This window comes from Doryrhamphus excisus, linkage group LG22, assembly GCF_037039965.1.
Source record: "Doryrhamphus excisus strain RoL-2023G ecotype Guam linkage group LG22, RoL_Dexc_Guam_v1.1, whole genome shotgun sequence".
Taxonomy (NCBI): domain Eukaryota; kingdom Metazoa; phylum Chordata; class Actinopteri; order Syngnathiformes; family Syngnathidae; genus Doryrhamphus; species Doryrhamphus excisus.
Window position 1 is genome coordinate 1,676,872 of NC_136378.1, and position 19,784 is coordinate 1,696,655.

Here is a 19,784-nt window from a genome sequence, read left to right on the forward strand (position 1 = left end):
CTGCAGGAGGGTGCTGGATTATTCCTTTGTGGACGTGACAGACCAGCTCCCAGCTGTTACCTTGCTACTTTAAGACTGCTTATTGTTTCTTGTGGTAATTTATGTTGTGCCTGCTTGCAGCCACCCACCCTGTCAGGGGCAGGCGTGGACAAACACAGCATGTTAGCATTAAAGCTACGGCCACACAAACAGGCATGTCTTTAGTCTAAATTCCACCATCAATGTACTAGAAGTTCATTTCCAGTACACCACTGTGGCACCAGTCATGGTTCTGGTGTCGGATGGTATTCCCGTCTTCATCCAGGGTTTGTCGCAAGTCAGCCAGTGTGGTGAATTGGATGGAGGTCAGGACTACCCAAAGTGGCGGAGATCTCTGAATATACCAGAGTTTGGTCCCAGATTGGTCCCTCAATACATCAGTATGGATATTGCTTGTTTTTCCAATGGTGGAGATGTCAGGTACCAGAAGCTCAAAACCAGCAGTTTGTCACAGACTCACATGACAAAGACACCGATGTCTCTGACGTACATCACATGGTACGTATATTTTGGCTAATGTGTGACTGAATATGTGTGTGTGTGTTGCCGCGTTGTCTACTGTGTCTAATGAGCGGGAATGTGCTTAATTAGGCGACACGGAGCGGGGCCTGCAAAGGGGAACGCAAGAGAACAAAGTCCCTATTCTTACTGCGTGACCACATTCGGAGACGGCGAGGACACAAGCGGTCTCTGTGAGGTATCAGCTGATGAAGTGACTAACTTTAAAGCTATACATTAGATGTGCCACAACAAAGAACCCGCCTCCGCCACACACGACCCTGCAGTGGTCATGTGGTATTTGCTTGCTAGCAGTTGTCTTCAGTGTCCATGTGGAGATTTTGGCTATCACAACTTTAAGCCTCCGAGTGATAAGTCAGTATATTAAAATGTTGCTTCAAACTTTGTGTGGACAGATACGAAAAAAAAAAGCTCTACCTTGGAACGACTAGCGTTTTGTTCCACAAATGAGTAAACCCAGTCTTAAAAAATACTTGCATCTTCATGTAACCCTAACCTACTAACCCTAACCCTAGTAAAACTATTTTGCTTTAAGGCGCCAATGTTTTTTGACCAATGTTGCTCAGATTTTATGCTTGACATGTGCTTTTCGGTCCCCTGAAGACGTGCACCAAAGTTGGTGCCAATCCATCTAAACACCCTAAAGTTACAGTGGGTGTTTTGTCAAGAGGATCGAGATTTGTAATCCAATTTATAAGATCAAATTTTGGGTACTTAATAACAGCGCCACCATGTGGTGTATTTGTCATTGCAATAATAGCACGTTTGGACAAATTTTCACCCTTTGTTGCGCAGTAGAAGTCTTCATTTACACCAGGGCTCTCCAACATGCGGCCCAGGTGCTATTTTCGGCTTGTGGCTGTCTTTTATTGGCCCTCAACAAAAAAAAACTAAAGCAAAAAAAATGTACTGCAGTCAAAATATTTAAAGAACAAAGGTGTCATTTAAAAAGAGCAAAAGTAAAGTAATTTTAGTTAGCGTTGAAATATTAGAGTGAAAAGTAATAAAAATATGAACTGTGATGTGTCCCAAGGTAATGGGAATGGTAGTGGTAATGGTAATACAATTGAGTGCATCCCATAATCAGTTCCCAGTTCCACATGTCCAAAAGGAGTAGGAAGAAGCAAAGCTTATTAAATCCTACCCCTCCATCTGGTACTTTTACAATCACTAACTGTTACGTTTGTTCACTTCCTGCTTTCCTAATATAGTTTACGTTTTTTTGTTTTTGTTTTGTTTTTGTCATGTACCAAAGTACGAGTTGATATGACCATACAATGACATAATGGGTACCATAGCAACTGTCAATATAGCAATATGTAAAGCGCATAATGACTCGTTCAAGACTCACACACAAAGTCTATGGGAAAACATCTGAAGCATCCGAGAATGTTTCAGACTGGCCCTTACTACGTTTGACTCATTTGTCCGTGGGTGTGTATATGTGTGTGTGTGTGTGTGTGTGTGTGAGAGCAAAGCTGCCATGTTTCCTGCCATTCCGACTAATGGTTCAATGTGTTTGTCTTCCTGCAGCTCAGTCGGGAAGCAAGGTTCTGCCAACATGGCCGCTGCATACATTTGTGCATGCTCACTGGCGCTAAGAGTTGCCATAGTAACCACATAATACAATGACAGCGAGGCGGGGAGAAGGGGATTCGGCCATTTTGGGTATGCAAATGAGATGTTTCTATGCTGCTGAGTGGAAGTGATGTGTTTATCTGTATGTATTTCTCCATGTGGTCGTGATGTTTCAGGAGGTGCGTTGACACAAAAGCCGCATCAGCTGCCATTTGAGAAGACGTTGCATGCTCTTTCTCCATCACCTCTCAGCCCCCCCACCCCCCTCCAACATCCAACATCTGCAGCTTGAGCCCTCAGTGACATCTCAGGAGGCTATTTATAGCCGCTCTGTGTTACTTTGGTAAGATGGCGCCAGGAAGGCATGTACCGTATGTCCTTTGCAGTGGTCCCTGAATACACACGCTTTCTTTCAAGAATAATTATACATCATTAACCTTCCTCTTATGTTAGCTTTCTGGTATCATCTCTTATGTTAACGGGTCGGTTTTGACCCATGTATTAAATCAGCTATAAAATACATTAAAACAATAAATTACCATCAAATTTGCTACTTATGTCTTGGTTACCTTCTTAGGCTTCCTCATTCAATGAAAATATTGGTTTTAATACTTTTGGTGTGGGCATGTAGGCCCTTTTTTTGTCACTATACCCCTTGAATTAAATTTCCAAAAATGGTAAAATGAACCTCAAAAGAATCATATTAATAAATTGAAGGTTCTTTTGTTACCTGGCTATGACTGAGGGCTATAGAACATATCTTTTAAATAAATTAAATTTATTTTCTCATTTTAGTATTAATCACTAAAGAAACATCTATGGTGTTAATGCTGTATTTGGTCAATTAAAGCATTTGCTTTTTGTCATATATAAGCTAAATAAGCTAAATTATTACATAAACATATAATTTTGTATGATCGTAGAGTCATTGTAAGAGTCTATTGCATGACAACAATTATTACTCATTCATTTTGGTCACAACCCGAACCCTGACGTTATTTTTTTTTAAAATTTAGGAGCCTTAATAGTTTCCATATTTTCTAATAATAAATCATCAGCAAAGCTTTGCAGGATGTTGCAGTTAATTGTGTTTAATACACATGCTGACATTCATTTATTAGGTGCCCCGAATAAATGAATTAGCTCAATGTCGACGTTCCGTTCCAAGTTGTTCCAAAAAAAAGAGAGAATTAATTCAGAATCTTTTTATTTGAAATGTCAGTGTTCAAGAGAAAATAAAACAGCAATATAAATATTAGCATAAAAATAAGAGTAACACAGGGATAAAGCGTTGGGACAAGGGTGGGGTGCGGGGGGGTAAGCATTTGATAAGAAAGGTACCACAGCAGGATAGAATAGTATTAATTCAGCAGCGGACGGACGTACACATATAGAATATTTATAGTCATTTGCTCATATGGACAGAAAGAGAATGAAAGGCATTCTTTCACAAATGCACGAGATCAAATCACCGCAAAAAGAACATTAAGAGAGTTACAGAAGGATAGAAACAAGTCAGTTTTTTTTTTGTTTCTTTCGAGGGTGATAAAAGAGAAAATGAACACAAAAATATGCGCAACACAAATCACAAGATAACTAGTCTACATGTGTCACCTTATCTAAAGTTATCTTTTTTTTTATTATTTACACTTTGACCAGTTAGTTGGCTTCCATGGTGCTTAGTTACTACATTGCAACACAAACGAGTTTTATTCATAATAGTTTTTTTTTAATCTGCGTTTTTTTTTTTTTTCTCCTTTTTCTTGTAAAACAAATGCAACACATTCCAGTAGTGAGCCACGCTTTGCGGGGAGGGACGTCGACTCTCAAACGGTTGGATGGCGGTCCCTACGACACAAACACCTGGCTCATACCATCAACAGGACTTGTGTTTATTTACAAGTGAGGGACTTGGCGCTGGGGAGCGGATGGGGGACAAGCGGGGGGCGGCCAAGCTCACCGATGACCCCAAGCTGGGTCAGTGCATGTTAAAAGAGTGGTGGTTGCTCTGTACATTCAGTGGGTGGAGCCACGGTTGGTTGACCCGCCCCTGTCAGATAACAATTTAAGTGTACCGCCCACCAGAACCCCCCCCCCCCCCCCATCGGCTCTCGTTTACCATTTATGAGGACTTCATAAGAAAAATAACGTCACCGTGACAAATACTTCATTCGAGTGTGGCTAATACCCCATCAGTGCATTTCTCCAGGTTTTGCCTCCCAATGCGGGGCAGTGAGGGATGTGGGGTCGGGTTCAGGGGGGGCAGCCGCCCCACTATGTAGGCGCATGCTCGGGTCGTTACAAAATGTTTTTTTTTTCTCGGGTAAATGCTACATGTGCATTCTTTTGACCAGCGATTTGGCAGGGGGGCCTACGGGTGGGGGGGGGCGTCCTCTTATGCAATGCATAGTTTGCAAATCTAAACTAGTATACTGTAATGTGGTTTGAACCTTTTAAAGAGCATGCAGACACGTTTGTAATAGCGGTAAAACAAACAGGCTTATTATCGTTATCGTTATCGTTAATCTATGCACAGAAGGTATGCTTGAAGGTCCTGCAAAGGCTGAAGCCTACATGGAAATATCATGGCAACTAAGCGTACTTACTTACAAGAAATCCAACGTGAAAGACAATAACATTTCTCGGAATACATCACTTGCTTATGATAGCCTTGTCAACCCTGCAAGGTTTCTTGTCCTAGCCAAAGAAAAAGCAAAAAAAATAATCACAATAACCCCCCATACCCAGCCAAACAATATCTACTCGTTACAAGCAATACAAGCAAAAGCATTCGGCATGTTTAGGCTCCTCTCGGCACCTCAAGACACTTACAAAGAACCATCAGAACCGTCCATGTGGTCCGCTTAGACCTCAGCTAGACAAGATACCTCTTGGTGGGGTGTGGGGGGTTGCGTTTCTCATCACATTGGATTAAGCATTCTTCTACTTCTTCTCCTTCTTGGTGGACTTCTTCTTGGAAGCCGGAGTCTGGGCGGCCTTCGGGGGCTCCGGCTGGCCGGACTGGGGCGGAGGCAGCGCCTGCTGGCTGGCCTGCTGGGCCATGGCCTGCTGCTGCTGCTGCTGGGGGTTGGAGGTGAGGGTGGCCGTGCTGCCGGGGATGTAGACGTTCTGGCGGTAGTCGGGGACGTGCTGCAGGGTGAACTGGGGGCTGTAGCGGGTGCTCAGGCCCATGGTGCCCGGTCCCAGGGTGCCGGTGGCCTCGCCAACTGCTGGGTGAAATGGGGGGTGGGGGAGGAGAGATCTTGTTAGAAAACCAAATGAAACTGAAGCATGTTTTTCCTGAAATATGCATTTTTGTCTGCCAAAATAATAATTGCCACCCTGCTTTTGGGGTACCAACCACGGTGGTACCTAAAGAGGGGAGCCAAACAAATATTTTTGAATATTTTCTGTTCAAAGTTGGACAACTCAACTGAGATGAAATGAGAATTCTTGTCTTCAGTCCCGTAAAGTTGTTTGCCAAATACCCGCCTGGAGCCCAAAGTCAGCTGTGATAGGCTCCAGCATAAAAAGAAAAATCTTACAAAAATAGAATCAAATAGAGTCAAAATATTTAGAGAAAAAAGTTACAACTATACGAGAAAAACATTATAATATTATGAATACAAATAACATCATTTTAGTTATATTAGACATTATTTTTGAAGTTGCAATATTACAAGAAACAAACAAAACAGAAATAAAGTTGTACATTTTGAAAAATTAGGTTGGTTAGGAAGGGTTTGTTACGAGAACAAAGTGAAAATATGGGAATAATGTTGGAATATTACAAAACAAAAATTGACAATAAGAAAGTTTAAACAGATTAAATAAAAAAACAGAAATGGAAATAAAAAATATAATTTTTGACAATAAGAAAGTTTAAACAGATGAAATAAAAAAAACAGAAATGGAAATAAAAAATATAATTTTTGACAATAAGAAAGTTTAAACAGATGAAATAAAAAAATTAAATTAAATTAAATTACATTAAAAAAAACAGAAATGGAGATTAAAAAAATATAATAAAATTGTTATACCAGGAGAATTTTTTTTTTTTTTGCAGCATGAAGTATCAAAGAAAAATAACTTTTTTAAAGTCACTAAATTATAATAAACAAAAAACAAAGGTGTACTATTTAGAAAATTAGGTTGGGTAAAAAGTCAATAATATTATGGGAATAAAGTTATAATATTACAAAAATAAAATGTATGAAGATTATTTTAAATTTGGAATATTTGGGAAAAAACTACAGCAAAAATAGGAAAAGAGTTCATATTAATAATATGCTTTTTCATCTTCATGCCAAAGCTGAAATGCAGTTGCTTCACACTAAAGTGTCCTTTCACTTGTCACTATATGCCCCCCCCGCTGGAAAAAGCGTGGACACCCCCGGTTTACTTACACAAATACACACAGTCATGTGTTTTTGGGCTGAGCAAAGCAGATATTGTATTCATTAAATGTGTGATAAAAGACCTGCTTTGTCCTCTTGCTTGTGATGCATCGCTGCTTTGCTCGTAATTCTTCCTCAGCCTCTGCAATGCAGAGACACTCCCCCCTCCCCCGCCCCCCCAACCCTGCGTAGCTCCTCTCTGTCACTCTATGCAAACATACGTGAAAAACTAACTTGCCTCCAGTGTTGAATAACACGCCATACCTCTCCTTTCTTAGTTAGCATTGTTATTATCATCACATGTACTGTACTGACTGTTCTTTCCTTCCTGATGATGACGCAAGAAGGTTAAAAAATTTCCATATTTCCATTGTGCGTGGAAGAATGGAAATAAGCGGAAATGACTGCAAGATGTTCCATGCAACATCTCTCGGTATTTTAAATGAAATCTTTGGAGCTCCACATCGTGATTCTTTTTCCAAACGATAAACATCGACAAAAATGAGTCACCATCGTTTCATAGGAGAAAGAGGAACATTTAACCTGCCTGAGATACAACGCGGTGCATGTGTGCACTGCAAACAAACTATGAGCCACATGATCGCATTCATGACATCATCGTGTTTATTCCTACGCAGATGCAAGGATCGGCGGCGACGACGGCGAGGAAGTATCTGACTCACCGTTGGCCGCGGCCATCAGGGCTTGGAGCTGCTCAGCTTCAGTTGGGGGTTGGGGCCAGGGCCCGGTTCCCATGGCAACCTCAGGTCCCCCGGCAGCTCTGTGTGTGTCGGAAGGAGAGAGAGAGAGAGAAAGATGGTAAGACTGACTGGAAATAACGAGTAGTTTTGAATTGTTTTTGCATCGCGTTGGCGGCAAAGCAGCTGACAGCAAATACACACTTTGGTTAATTTGTCATGTAGCAGCAAGTTTGTTTTTCCTTATTTTTTCCATATTCATATCTCTCATTGAATATGTTAAAAAAAAAAAGAGGGCGTCGCCTACATAAATTCACCTTTACAGGCTGTTTATCCAACTGTGCATCCACTTTACTGTCCTCATTCTCACACAAGCTGCGCACCCAACAACTGGGTCGTGCTCATTTTAATCCGGGTTATGCGAGTGCTACACAACAAACAAGCCTCTTGAATAAATTACAATGAGTGAGGTGAAGGGGGGCCGGGAGGGGGGGGGGGGGGTTTGTGCACATAAACACAGCAACCAGCTCGCAAAGTGGTGTGAGAGGTTTGAGCCGTCCGCCATCTTCCTCTCATCACTAAGATAAAAAAGGAGCGCTTCATTTACGCTAAATCAGAATCAGGCTTATCGCATCCTTAAACGCTTCCTGTGGTCAGTGTTATCACTTCCTGTGGACAAGACTAGGAGAGGGATGCCGTTTATCTACTCCAGATGTGTTTTTATGACCTCGCCAGGGGGATATTTAAGAAAGATCCGATCCTGCATCTCATCGACATGGTGACCTCAAGAGCTGGACACGGTCTTGTTGGCTTTTTTTTTTGCAGCCCTCTGGATAAATTACATGTAAAAAGCCACATGTGATGATGGTGGGCTACACACAAACAGGAAGCCAGAGGCACAAAACATAACAGCCTGAAGAAAATATACATAAGCTCCATTTCTTTTGCACACATATATATATATATATGACATAGCACTTCTACACAACACCGCACGCAAAAAAAATGGCGCCACAGTCCTTTCTACGCCACAGCAGGCATTGTGGCCTATGAATGCACACCCCATCAAACTTTTAGGGAGACTAGAACAGAAGCTCCATGAGTTTAGTTACAGCTACACACAGCACAGCCTCGGTGGACTACAGGATTATCACAGGTAGTTCTCTCTCTGCCGTTATTAACCAATCAGGTCCCAGGTTGGGGTCAACGTGGGAACGCTGATCAGCTACGAAGGGCAGAGAGACACTTTCTACGGCTAAATGAGTACCTTGTCCCACTCTTCGGCGTCCATCGTATGTGTGTACCGTATGGCATGTGGGGACTAAGAAACACAACATGTTATACAGTCGGAAACAACTGTTGACTTTTTATTAAAACTCTAGGATCAGCAGGTACGATCAAGAACCTTTCATGTGCTTCATTAGGTGCACAAGGTAGAAATCCATATATCTGCTCCTGGTATGTAAATCAGGAAATCATATCGGAAGAAGCTCTCAGTAGGATGCAGTTCTGCAATAATTATTGTGAAATGTCTCTGCGTGACGACAACATCATGTTTAGAGTCCCCAAATATTATCACTCACTGACTAAAACACAAAATACGCGTCACCGGTTAAATAAAAACAAAGAAAAAAACCCTTCAGATGGCAAAAAAAAAGGAGGCGAGAACAAGCACATCTCGTTTCCCCTCCCCCACCACCACTCATCTGCAGTACTGAGCCAGCAAAGAGGATGAGAGGAACACGAGGAGGAGGGGGGAGACAAGGCTGCGGCAGCCATTTTAGAAAGCAGGGATGCCTCACTGACAAAGTGTGTGTGACATGTAAACAATCCCTCATATTTGGTGTATTAAAACATAAACACAAGGCTCAAGCAACCCGGGCCTGATTCCACCATGCTCTCCTCCCTGGTTACTATTTGTCATCCGTATCAGTGATGAAATGAGAATTAACTAAAAAAAATAGATATTTTTTTTAAGAAGGATCTGGTCACCCCAAAATGGTAAATTACATTTGTGGGACCCCCTATGGGTTGTACTGAAAACTCATGGTTGCATACATGTAACACAGACATATTTGAAGTTGTATAATCATTATCAATGACTTATGGACAATATGGAAGAAATATTTTGCTTTATGGCGCCAATGTTCTTGTCTTCAGTCCCGTAAAGTTGTTTACCAAATACCCGCCTGGAGCCCGAAGTCAGCTGTGATAGGCTCCAGCATAAACAGAAAAATCTTACAAAAGTGTACAAGAATAGAGTCAAAATATTTAGAGAAAAAAGTTGCAACAATTAGAGAAAAACATTATAATACTATGAATACACATAACATCATTTTAGTTATATTAGACGTTATTTTAAGTTGCAATATTACAAGAAACAAACAAAACAAATTAAAGTTGTACATTTTGAAAAATTAGGTTGCGGAGAATGGTTTGTTATGAGAATAAAGTGAAAATATGGGAATAAAGTTGGAATATTACAAAATAAAAATTGACAATAAGAAAGTTTAAACAAATTAATTAAAAAAAACAGAAATGGTTTCGCCATCATGAGTGTGAGGCGGAGGAGTTGACTCACCCGCTGGGTCCGGGTCGCTGTCCCTGGTTGAAGCGCCAGTCATTGTTGGGTGGCTTTTGCTACAAAAAGAAAAGAGAAGTTGCAGAATTAAATACAAATTCACGAGCTAAAAACAGCATTTGTCATGTTGCTTTGTGGCTGACACATCTGTTTGTGTGTGTGTGTGTGTGTGTGTGTGTGTTTGTGTAGTTTTGCAGGGAATCAGCATTGGAGCAAAAAAAAAAGTCAAAAAGAGCAGCACAAAAAGATGCACGATGCAGCAAACCAGAGATCTTCTCTCAGACGACCACAAACATCTGTCCAAAACACTAAATGGAACTCGTGAAAAAAAAAATATATAATAATGCATAAATAGGTCAGCAGCCATACCTCTCCGTACAGTTGCAGTACTATGTTTAATAATTCAGGATAATGGAATTCACATAAAAAGTGAATCAAATAAAAACCCACTCAACAATGTGCTGTATATTAAACATAATGCGCTTAAAAATGGTAAAATTGTCATCAAAACTCTATTTTGATGCAATTTTGGAGTGACATAGTCAGGGACGCAGGTTGCAGTATATATTTTTTCACAACATATTACTTGATATACAATCAAAATTAAATTGCCGTGAGAACAACCTTCACCCATCTCAAGTCTTCCCACTCTTGTTGTGCACTGATGCAGTGAAAGGAAGCTGGCTGAGCTCCACATTGTGGACCTCCTAATAGACACAAGAGCTCCCTGCAGCGAGGGGCCGGGCCAGGATGTTGCGGCGTATTATTAAAAGAGTTGTTGTACAACACACAGGGGAATGACGGAGAAAGAAGATGGTGAAGAGAGGCGTCTGATGGAGTAATCCATTCATAGTATTTTAATACATGTTTATGGGGTGAGAGGTTATTTCTGCTGTGTTGCTACTGGCCAGATCATTAGGTACACCTGCACATCATTTTCTTCACCGCTGCCAGCTACAATAATAATAATAAATAATAATAAATAATTCAATTAACCCATCGTGGACGAAGTCAATGAAAACAGACTTAATTAATCATTCATTCATTTTCTACCACTTATCCTCATGAGGGTAGCGGGGTGCTGGAGCCTATCCCAGCTGTCTTCGGGCGAGAGCTAATAGCCAGCCAATCACAGGGCACATATAGACAAACAACCATTCACACTCACATTCATACCTATGGACAATTTGGAGTCGCTAATTAACCTAGCATGTTTTTTTGGAATGTGGGAGGAAACCGGAGTATCCGGAGAAAACCCACGCATGCACTGTTAGAACATGCAAACTCCACACAGAGATGGCCGAGTGTGGGGAAAGACAAAATAAGAAGCCAAAAAGTTACCACTTCCACACAAAATAGGAGAACTCATTAATTCATTCATTTTCTACCGCTTATCCTCACAAGGGTAGCGTGGGTGCTGGAGCCTATCCCAGCTGTCTTCGGGCGAGAGGAGGGGTACACCCTGGACCGGTGGCCAGCCAATCACAGGGCACATATAGACAAACAACCATTCACACTCACATTCATACCTATGGACAATTTGGAGTCGCTAATTAAATTAACCTAGCATGTTTTTGGAATGTGAGGACTAACCACACGACCACCGTGCAGCCATAATTAACCAATAAAACAACATTTATAAAGAAATAAAAGCTAAATTGGCATTCCGCTAATCCAGCATGTAAACACAGTAGAAGTGAATGAAAAGATGGCTGATACAAATCCTCCCACACAGATTAACCGATGGGTCAGAGACTAAAAACGGTCAATGTGAGTCGGTCAGAAAGCGATCTATAGCCGCGAGTAGAGGCAAACATCCAGAGAGGGCCCAGCATTGCAGCTGAGTGACTTACTGTTGGCACACAAACAGTGCCAAGGTCAGAATACGCTGAAATAAGACAAAACAAAACACTATGATAAAAGGCCGCCTGACTTGCCCATCTCGCAGTAATAAGCAATAAGCGCTTAAACGCACGGACTTGACCAGAGTTTTAACCTCGTGCAAATCATAGCCCTTCACGCCAGCTTGGAGCACTTCCTCAGTCTGCATCTGTCACATGTTTCAGTAAAGCAAACAAGAATTCCAACCTGCCTGCATGGGTCTAGACTGCACCAATCAGCACACGGCAGCATCTGGCTAACATCTGTCATGTTAAAATAAGAGAAATTGTGAGTTGAGCACAGAGCTATTCAACTAGTATGACCATCGTTTTTGCTCAGGCACGCACAAAATATGCTTCCTTGACTCCATCTGGTGCTTTATTTGGAAGAATTTGGCCTCCGAGCAAGCAGATGATGAACTGGATGACGGTTATCCAACGGATATACGCACCAGACACTATTTATTTAACCTTCCTCTTGTGTTAGATTTCTGGTATCATTTCTTATGTTAACGGGTCGGTTTTGAGCCATGCATTAAATCAGCTATAAAATACATTAAAAACCATCAAATTTGCTCAACTCCCGTCGCGCGATGGATGACGTGTGACGCATGTGCCGTCTGTAAATGTTACAAAAATGAGTAGCTCGAAACCGACCCTAACAATACTGTGGTCATAATTTAAACGAGACCATTTTCAAATTTAGTAAAATTTATTTTTTTTTTGGTTTTCTTTTGTTGAAATAAGAGTTTCCTGACAAAGTCAAAAAGCCTTAATGCAATAAACAAATGTTATGTGATTCTTTTTATGCATTAAAATGTAAAACGGGTCGGTGCCGACCATTAACACAAGAGGAGGGTTAAGGCAATTTGGTTGTGTTGAATAAAAATGCAATTAGTCAGATGATATTCATAGACATATTTACTCTTTGTAACATGGAAATGATATGTTTTTATTATTATATTCATCTGTGCAATCCAAATTCTTGATTTTTTTTTTTTTTTTACTAGCGTAAAGAGGGAAAAACATGACTAAACAAATTTTTTTTTTTTTTTTTTACAACAGCTATTGTGCATGTTTGCGTATGTGCCCTGCGATTGGCTGATTGACTGGCAACCAGTCCAGGGCGTACTCTGCCTCTTGCCCACAGACAACTGGGATAGGCTCCAGCATACCTATGATCCTAGTGAGGACAAGCGCTTCCGCAGAAACACACCAATACCCTTTAAGCTAGTGTTATGTGTGTTATTTATTATACAAGCAAGCCTTAGGACAGGGGTGGGCAAACTACGGCATGGGGCCACATCCGGCCCGCCAAGTGTTTGAATACGGCCCGCCCAATCTTTCCAAAGTATTTCATTTAAACTCAACATACAACCTTGCATCATGGCCTGAGACAACCTTTTGATGGTTGTATCAATTTCGTTTTTTGACATGGTCTGTTGTTTACAAAGTGCTCCTGAAAAAAGGGACACAAGCACATAATAATAATAATAATAATTCTTCTTATTATTAAATTATTATAATTATTATTAGAACTATTACGATTATTATAATTATTATATTAATGCTAATTATTATATTAATTATATATAATATTATTGTTATATTTGCATATTTTACATAATAATAATATAATAATTATTATTTTTATTTTATTGTAATTATTATAATATTTTTAAAATATTTAAATATAAATATTAAATAATAAATAATAATAGCAGATTGCGTGACAATTTTACAGATACAATAATACCAGGTGGACTGTTACGTGTAAAATATATAGTCTGCCCCCCCCCCCCGTAAATTTTGTCATATCAATGTGGCCCGCGAGTCAAAAAGTTTGCCCACCCCTGTCTTAGGATGTAGTATTTCCTGCCGGAGTTCAATGACTGCTGAGGAAACAAGAGGCATGTTTGATTAGAATATTTGTTTACCTGACGCAAACAGCGGGAGTTAACCAAAACCCTGAAGACAATCACACAAAAGTACATGAGCCAGTTTGTTTGATGTCCATAAATGTGTGTATTATTTGTATAACAACCTGACTAGCCTGCACAGCTCGAACACCAACCAACACGGCGGACGGCCATGCCGGGAATGGAGCCTTCACTAAAACATGTTAAACACATCTCAAGTGTTCCACAGCAACCCTCCCACAAAAGAATAGCTGTGGAAGTGAAGGCGCATTAGTCATCAACAAGGCTCACGGCCCGTTTCTAAAATTACCCACTCCCGCTAGTGGGGCTCTTTTGTGTGTCGCACTTAATGCGAACAAACCTCACGCACATGCACACCAGCACGATGGCCGCCACACTAAAAGCATTACAGGAAGCACCGTCTGTTGCCGTGTAAAGCCTTTTTTTTTTCTTCACACTCCCTTTATCTGCTCCTCTCCCTCACTAGTTGTTGTCCTGCTCGCACCACACGTGTCACGTGGAAACACAGCGACAGATGGCACCGTGCTGACCTCGGGGCTGAGCTAATTTAGTGCTGAGGACGAATGGTAAAAAGCTTCAAAAAGCTTAAAAAACAGTCATATTAGTTCCCCTGATAGGAATTTATGTGTTCAAGATATTTGACTTGGGCACATAATGTTCACCAAGGGCTTCTAACTAATCATTAGTGGACAACAGGAAGTGAGGGGTCACACAAATGACCCTGTGACTTCCTCTTTTGAGACTATAACCGCTATTTATCTTCAGCCTGACCTCCCTTTTCGTTCCTGATGCTATTTTCTTTCCTGAGTTGTCTTCCTGTGCTTCACATCCCATCATTCTCTGCTGCTCTTCCTCTCCGGTCACAACGCAAACACTTGTTTTCATGTCCTGGTCTCCATCTGCTAGAAGCACACATGGTTCTCCATTTTCCACTCATTGCTTGTTAGCTCAAATAGTTCATTCATTCATTTTCTACCGCTTATCCTCACGAGGGTCGCAGGGGGTGCTGGAGCCTATCCCAGCTGTCTTCAGGCAAGACGCGGGGTACACCCTGGACCGGTTGCCAGCCAATCACAGGGCACATATAGACAAACAACCATTCACACTCACATTCATACATATGGACAATTTGAAGTCGCTAATTAACCTAGCATGTTTTTGGAATGTGGGAGGAAACCGGAGTACCTGGAGAAAACCCACGCATGCACAGGGAGAACATGCAAACTCCACAGAGATGGCAGAGGGTGGGGAAAGACAAAATAAGAAGCCAAAAAGTTACCACTTCCACACAAAATAGGAGGAGAACTCGTTAATTCATTCATTTTCTACCGCTTATCCTCACGAGGGTCGCAGGGGTGCTGGAGCCTATCCTAGCTGTCTTCGGGCAAGAGGCGGGGTACACCCTGGATTGGTGGCCAGCCAATCACAGGGCAGATATAGACAAACAACCATTCACACTCACATTCATACCTATGGACAATTTGGAGTCGTTTTTGGAATGTGGGAAGAAACCGGAATACCCGGAGAAACACATGCAAACTCCACACAGAGATGGCCGAGGGTGAGGTCTGCATGCTAACCACTCGACCACCGTGCAAGCCACTTCAAATAATTAAGTACAGCAAATCCATCCTGTCTAGTGAGGCAAATGTGCATTTTTAGTTAGACTTGCACCATCCAAAGCTGCATTTGAAAGACATTAATGCTCAGTTTTGAGTAATAATTTTGATCAATAAATCAACATGTGGATAAATCAATACCGCAGTCAGCATTATAGTCTTGGAAAGGCAGCTTTTTCAGAGTACCCAATGTTGCGTCCCATTCATCATCCTCACCTCCGGCGTAAGGTGCTTCCTGCTGAGAGTGGTGTTGAGCGTGTTGCTGTGACTCATCATGGGTGTCTTCATAAACACAAAGTCACTCCTGCTAGATATGGTGGAGTAGCAGGGTCTATAAGTACGCGTGTGCGGCTCCTGGGGTCCCCCCACCACCTCCATGTAACGAATGGGCCCGTCCGTGTTGAGCTGCAAGTGGAGATCCTTCCCGGGGCGCTGGTGGTAACGGCTGGAGCGCTGGTTGCCGTAGCAACAGTAGCAGCAGTCCGAGTCGCCCACCCCGGAGCCGCGGTGCCTCAAGCAGCGCACCACGAGGACGGCGAAGGTGATAAAAGACACGCCTGATACACAAGCAAGGGAGATGATGAGGTACAAGGTGATGTCCGACATCCCCGCGTGGGGGGAGGAGGGTTTGTGGTGGGGTCTCGCCGGGGCATCGTTAACTGCGGCGTTCTCAGCCACCGTCACGGTGATGTTCACCGAGCTGGATTTGGGGGGCTCACCGTTATCCTGGATAACGACGACAATATCATAAGTGGAACCTTCTTCCTCCTCGGCCCACTTGCGGGCCGTTCGGAGGTCACCTGTATGTGCCCCGATTCGGAACATTCCGGCATGCGGGCCGGGGGCGATGGAGTAAAACAACCAGGCATTGTGCCCACTGTCGGCGTCCACCCCCACAAGTTTATTTATAAGGTACCCCGGCCCCGCAGAAGGGGGCACAGTCAGCTGCAGGCCTTTCTCTTTTGCAAAAGCAGGGTGTACAATCCAGGGTGCGTTGTCGTTCAAGTCCACTACAAACACATGCACAGTCACGTTGGAAGTCCTGGGGGGCGCCCCTGCATCCCGGGCTTGGACTTCTATGCGGAAAGCCTTAAGCTGTTCGTGATCCAGGGAGCGCATGCTGTAGATGTGGCCGCTATCTGGGTTGATGTAGACGTAAGAGGAAATAGGGGAGCCCTGCACCATGCTGGGTAAGATGGAGTACGTGATGCGGGCATTGTCCCCCAGGTCTGGGTCCGTGGCTGACACAGCAGTGAACGGGGAACTCGGAGCGTTGTTCTCAGGGATGTCCACAGAGTAGGACGTTTGGGAAAATGTGGGTGCGTTGTCGTTGACATCCGTGAGCTTCACCACAAAAGTAGTTTGCGACCTCAAAGGGGGGGAGCCGCCATCAGTTGCCTTGACGACCACCGTGTACTCGGACACCGTCTCCCGGTCCAACGGGGCCTCTGTGGTCAGGCTGTAGTGCATGCCGAAAGCGGAGTTGAGTTTAAAAGGAAGTCCGGGAGGGATGGTCAAAGTAACTTCCCCGTTCTTGCCGGAGTCCAAATCCCGAGCACTGATGAGCGCGATCACCATGTGAGGGGCGGAGTCTTCTCTGATTGGGCTCGTCAGTGATGTCAACGTGACCTCCGGCATATTGTCGTTGACATCCATGACGTCCACGATGACGTTACAGGACCCCTCCATGGCCGGGGAGCCCCCGTCTCTGGCCTGCACTGTGATGTGATATGCTGTAGCTTTCTCGTAGTCCACTTCGCCGTTAACGCGAATCTCCCCGGTGTTAGAATCCACCGTGAAAAGTTTAAGTACTCGCTCAGGTGTGTATTTATTAAACATGAATGATATTTCCCCGTTGCGACCTGAATCGACATCTGTTGCGTTGAGTTTCGTCACTAAAGTGCCCGGTGCCACATTCTCTAATAGGGTGACTTTTGTTACAGGGTCATCAAAAACGGGTGCGTTGTCGTTTACATCCAAAACTTTAATAAGCAGCAGAGTGGAGCCTGATTTCTCTGGCTGTCCTCCATCCACAGCAGTGAGCAGGAGCTCAAAGGAGGCCTGGGTCTCCCTGTCGAGAGGTTTGTCCACTATAAGCTCTGGAAACTTGCTGCCGTCACTCTTAGTCTCTACATTCAAAATGAAAAAGTCATTAGCAGCGAGGTGATACGTGCGTAATGAGTTGGTTCCCACGTCCGGGTCGTGGGCGCTCTCCAAGCGGAATCTTGTCCCCTGTGCGGCGGCCTCGGACACCTCCAAAGAGACGCTGGTGGTTGAAAAGTGTGGAGCGTTGTCGTTCACGTCCACGATGTCCACAACGACGCGCTGGATCTCCAAAGGATCCGATAAAAGTAGCCGAAGATGCAGTGAACATGTCGAGCTCAACTCGCACATCTGCTCTCTGTCGATTTGTTGCTTAATCACCAAATCTCCGCTAGACTGCCTCACCTCGAAATACTCAGTGCCGGATTCGGACTCCAACCGCAGCCCCCTTTGGGCAATCCTCTGTGTGCTTAAGCCCAGATCTTTAGCGATGTTCCCGATGATGGATCCCGGACTGAGCTCCTCCGAAACGGAGTAACTGAGCTGTGCGGAGGCGGAGGAGAGGAAGGCCGCGAAGAAGCAGAGCTTCGACAGCTGGCTCCCTCCTCCGGATCGCTTCCTCTGTCTGGAGTCCATTGTCCGGGAAACTTTGCAACTTCTCCCGTCACCGTTTGGTGTCCATTGTGACTTTGTTAAGACGAGTCCGTCCTGTTCGGTGGGGAGTTTGTCCGCTTGAAAAGTCGAGCGAGGGGCAGTTTCGACGCGATCATGACCGCCGACTTTTCGGGGGAAAACGAGGCCGAAAAACGCAACTACTTTCCCCGCTTTCTTTCCCTGCTCTGACTCCCTCTCTCTCCCGCCTCGGTAGACTGGTGGGCGGGGAGAGACCACAGAGGCCTCCCCCCTTCTTTGGAAGACAGCTCTGACACACACACACACACACTCACACACACACTCAGAGTGGAAACTTTTTCCATTGTCTCCACTTTCACTGAAGTTTTTGCTGACTTTAAAAAGTTTATGAAACATTTTAATGACTAATGTGTCATAATAAGGACAGAAACACGGACAACTATGCAAATGTGGTAAAATAAAGTTTTCAAAAGAGACAGAGAAACACAAGAGTGTGTATTTTGGAATGTCATTCAAGTATTCAGGAAGTGGTCTCGGTATTGCTCTTAGTGGCCGCAAGGGGGCGATATTGACAAACTAGTTCCTCTTTCTGAATATAAAATTAACCTGACATTACATATCTATCTGAATTTGAGTCAAGCAAAAACAAATAAAGGATTTAATCACTTTTGCCTCAAGTTATGAGAGAAAAAATACAACTTAAAAAAAACACCTATGAAGTTGACCACAAGTTTTACTATAAAGGAGAAACTAAACATGTCCACACCTTCGTACCCGGGTTATATGATCCATACTCATCTCTGGCAAAAATATCATGAAAACAGCAGATGTACGTCACATATGATTATTCTCAGCTCACCTGCTGGCTCTCAAAGGTCCAGGTGCTGTCAGGTAAAGAGGCGTCCAGGACGCTGATGACCTCCTTAAAGTCAGCGGTGCTGCTGGGCTTGACCAAAGTGAAATCACTGTACTCGGACACGGGAGACATGCACGACCTGAAGGAGTGACTCTGAGACATGACGTCTCCTCCCAGAACCTCCACGTACTTGATAGGTCCATCAGTGTTGAGCTGAATGTGCAGCTTTCTGTTGGGTTTCTTGTCCTCATCACAGTGTGTCCGTCTCATGCAGCAACTAGCGCTGCTTCTGCTGCTCCTCATGCATTTCACCGCTAAGATGAGCAAAGTCACCAGAGACAGCACGGACACCGAGGCCAGAGACACAATCAAATAAAGTGTGATTCTGCCGCTTGTCTTACTGGGCTCGGACGCCTTGTGTCTCAGCTCCAACATGGGCTCGCTCACACCGTCCTCCAGCAGGATGGACAGCGTGACGGTGGCCGACTGGACCGCTTCCCCGTCATCCTGGACCTCTACAATCAGCCTCTGAGAGGAGTCGTCGTGCTCGGACACAGCACGTTTAGTCCTCACCTCCCCTGTGTACACACTGACCATGAACAAAGAGGCGTCTGTGGCCTCCGACACTTTGTAGGAGATCCACGCGTTGTGACCCGAGTCCGCGTCCACCGCCGTCACCTTGGTGACCAAGTGGCCCGCTTTGGCCGTGCGGGGAACCCTGAGATGGGAGGCCGCGTGGGGGGAAGGGTAAATGACAGCGGGGGCGTTGTCGTTCTGGTCCAGGATAAAAACATGGACGGTGGCGTTGGTGCTGAGAGATGGAGAGCCCTGGTCCTTTGCCTGAACCTGAATGTGAAACACTTTGACTTTCTCGTAGTCAAACGAGTGCATGCTGTAGATGCTGCCGTTCTCAGAGTTCATGTAGACGTAAGACGACACCGACACGTCGTGCACCTTAGAGTCCACGATGGAGTAAGTCACTTTGGCGTTTTCGCCGGCGT

At 43.8% G+C, this 19,784-nt stretch overlaps 1 protein-coding gene and 1 long non-coding RNA gene across 44 annotated transcripts in view; one reads left to right on the plus strand and one right to left on the minus strand.

The window, feature by feature from the left end:
- The first annotated feature begins 443 nt into the window (after nt 1–443).
- Nucleotides 444–2,533, plus strand: LOC131110336 (uncharacterized). The gene is made up of 4 exons (XR_009120872.2): nt 444–537; nt 631–751; nt 2,092–2,226; nt 2,313–2,533. It is a non-coding gene; the product is annotated as an uncharacterized LOC131110336 (long non-coding RNA).
- Nucleotides 2,534–3,326: 793 nt separating this feature from the next.
- Nucleotides 3,327–19,784, minus strand: part of LOC131110316 (protocadherin gamma-A4-like) — a 170,253-nt gene continuing 153,795 nt past the window's right edge. For 20 of the 43 annotated variants that reach the window (XM_078788143.1, XM_078788138.1, XM_058063343.2 and 17 more), the window contains exons 2-4: nt 9,813–9,871; nt 7,217–7,314; nt 3,327–5,366 (exon numbers count right to left, since the gene is read on the minus strand). In XM_078788143.1, coding sequence (XP_078644269.1) covers nt 5,080–5,366; nt 7,217–7,314; nt 9,813–9,871 — 444 coding nt within the window. In that variant the 3' untranslated portion in view covers nt 3,327–5,079. Of the gene's footprint in view, nt 5,367–7,216; nt 7,315–8,498; nt 8,553–9,812; nt 9,872–15,467; nt 18,675–19,784 lie in introns of those variants that run through there. The other 23 variants (XM_078788129.1, XM_058063329.2, XM_078788132.1 and 20 more) reach the window with 5 other exon arrangements.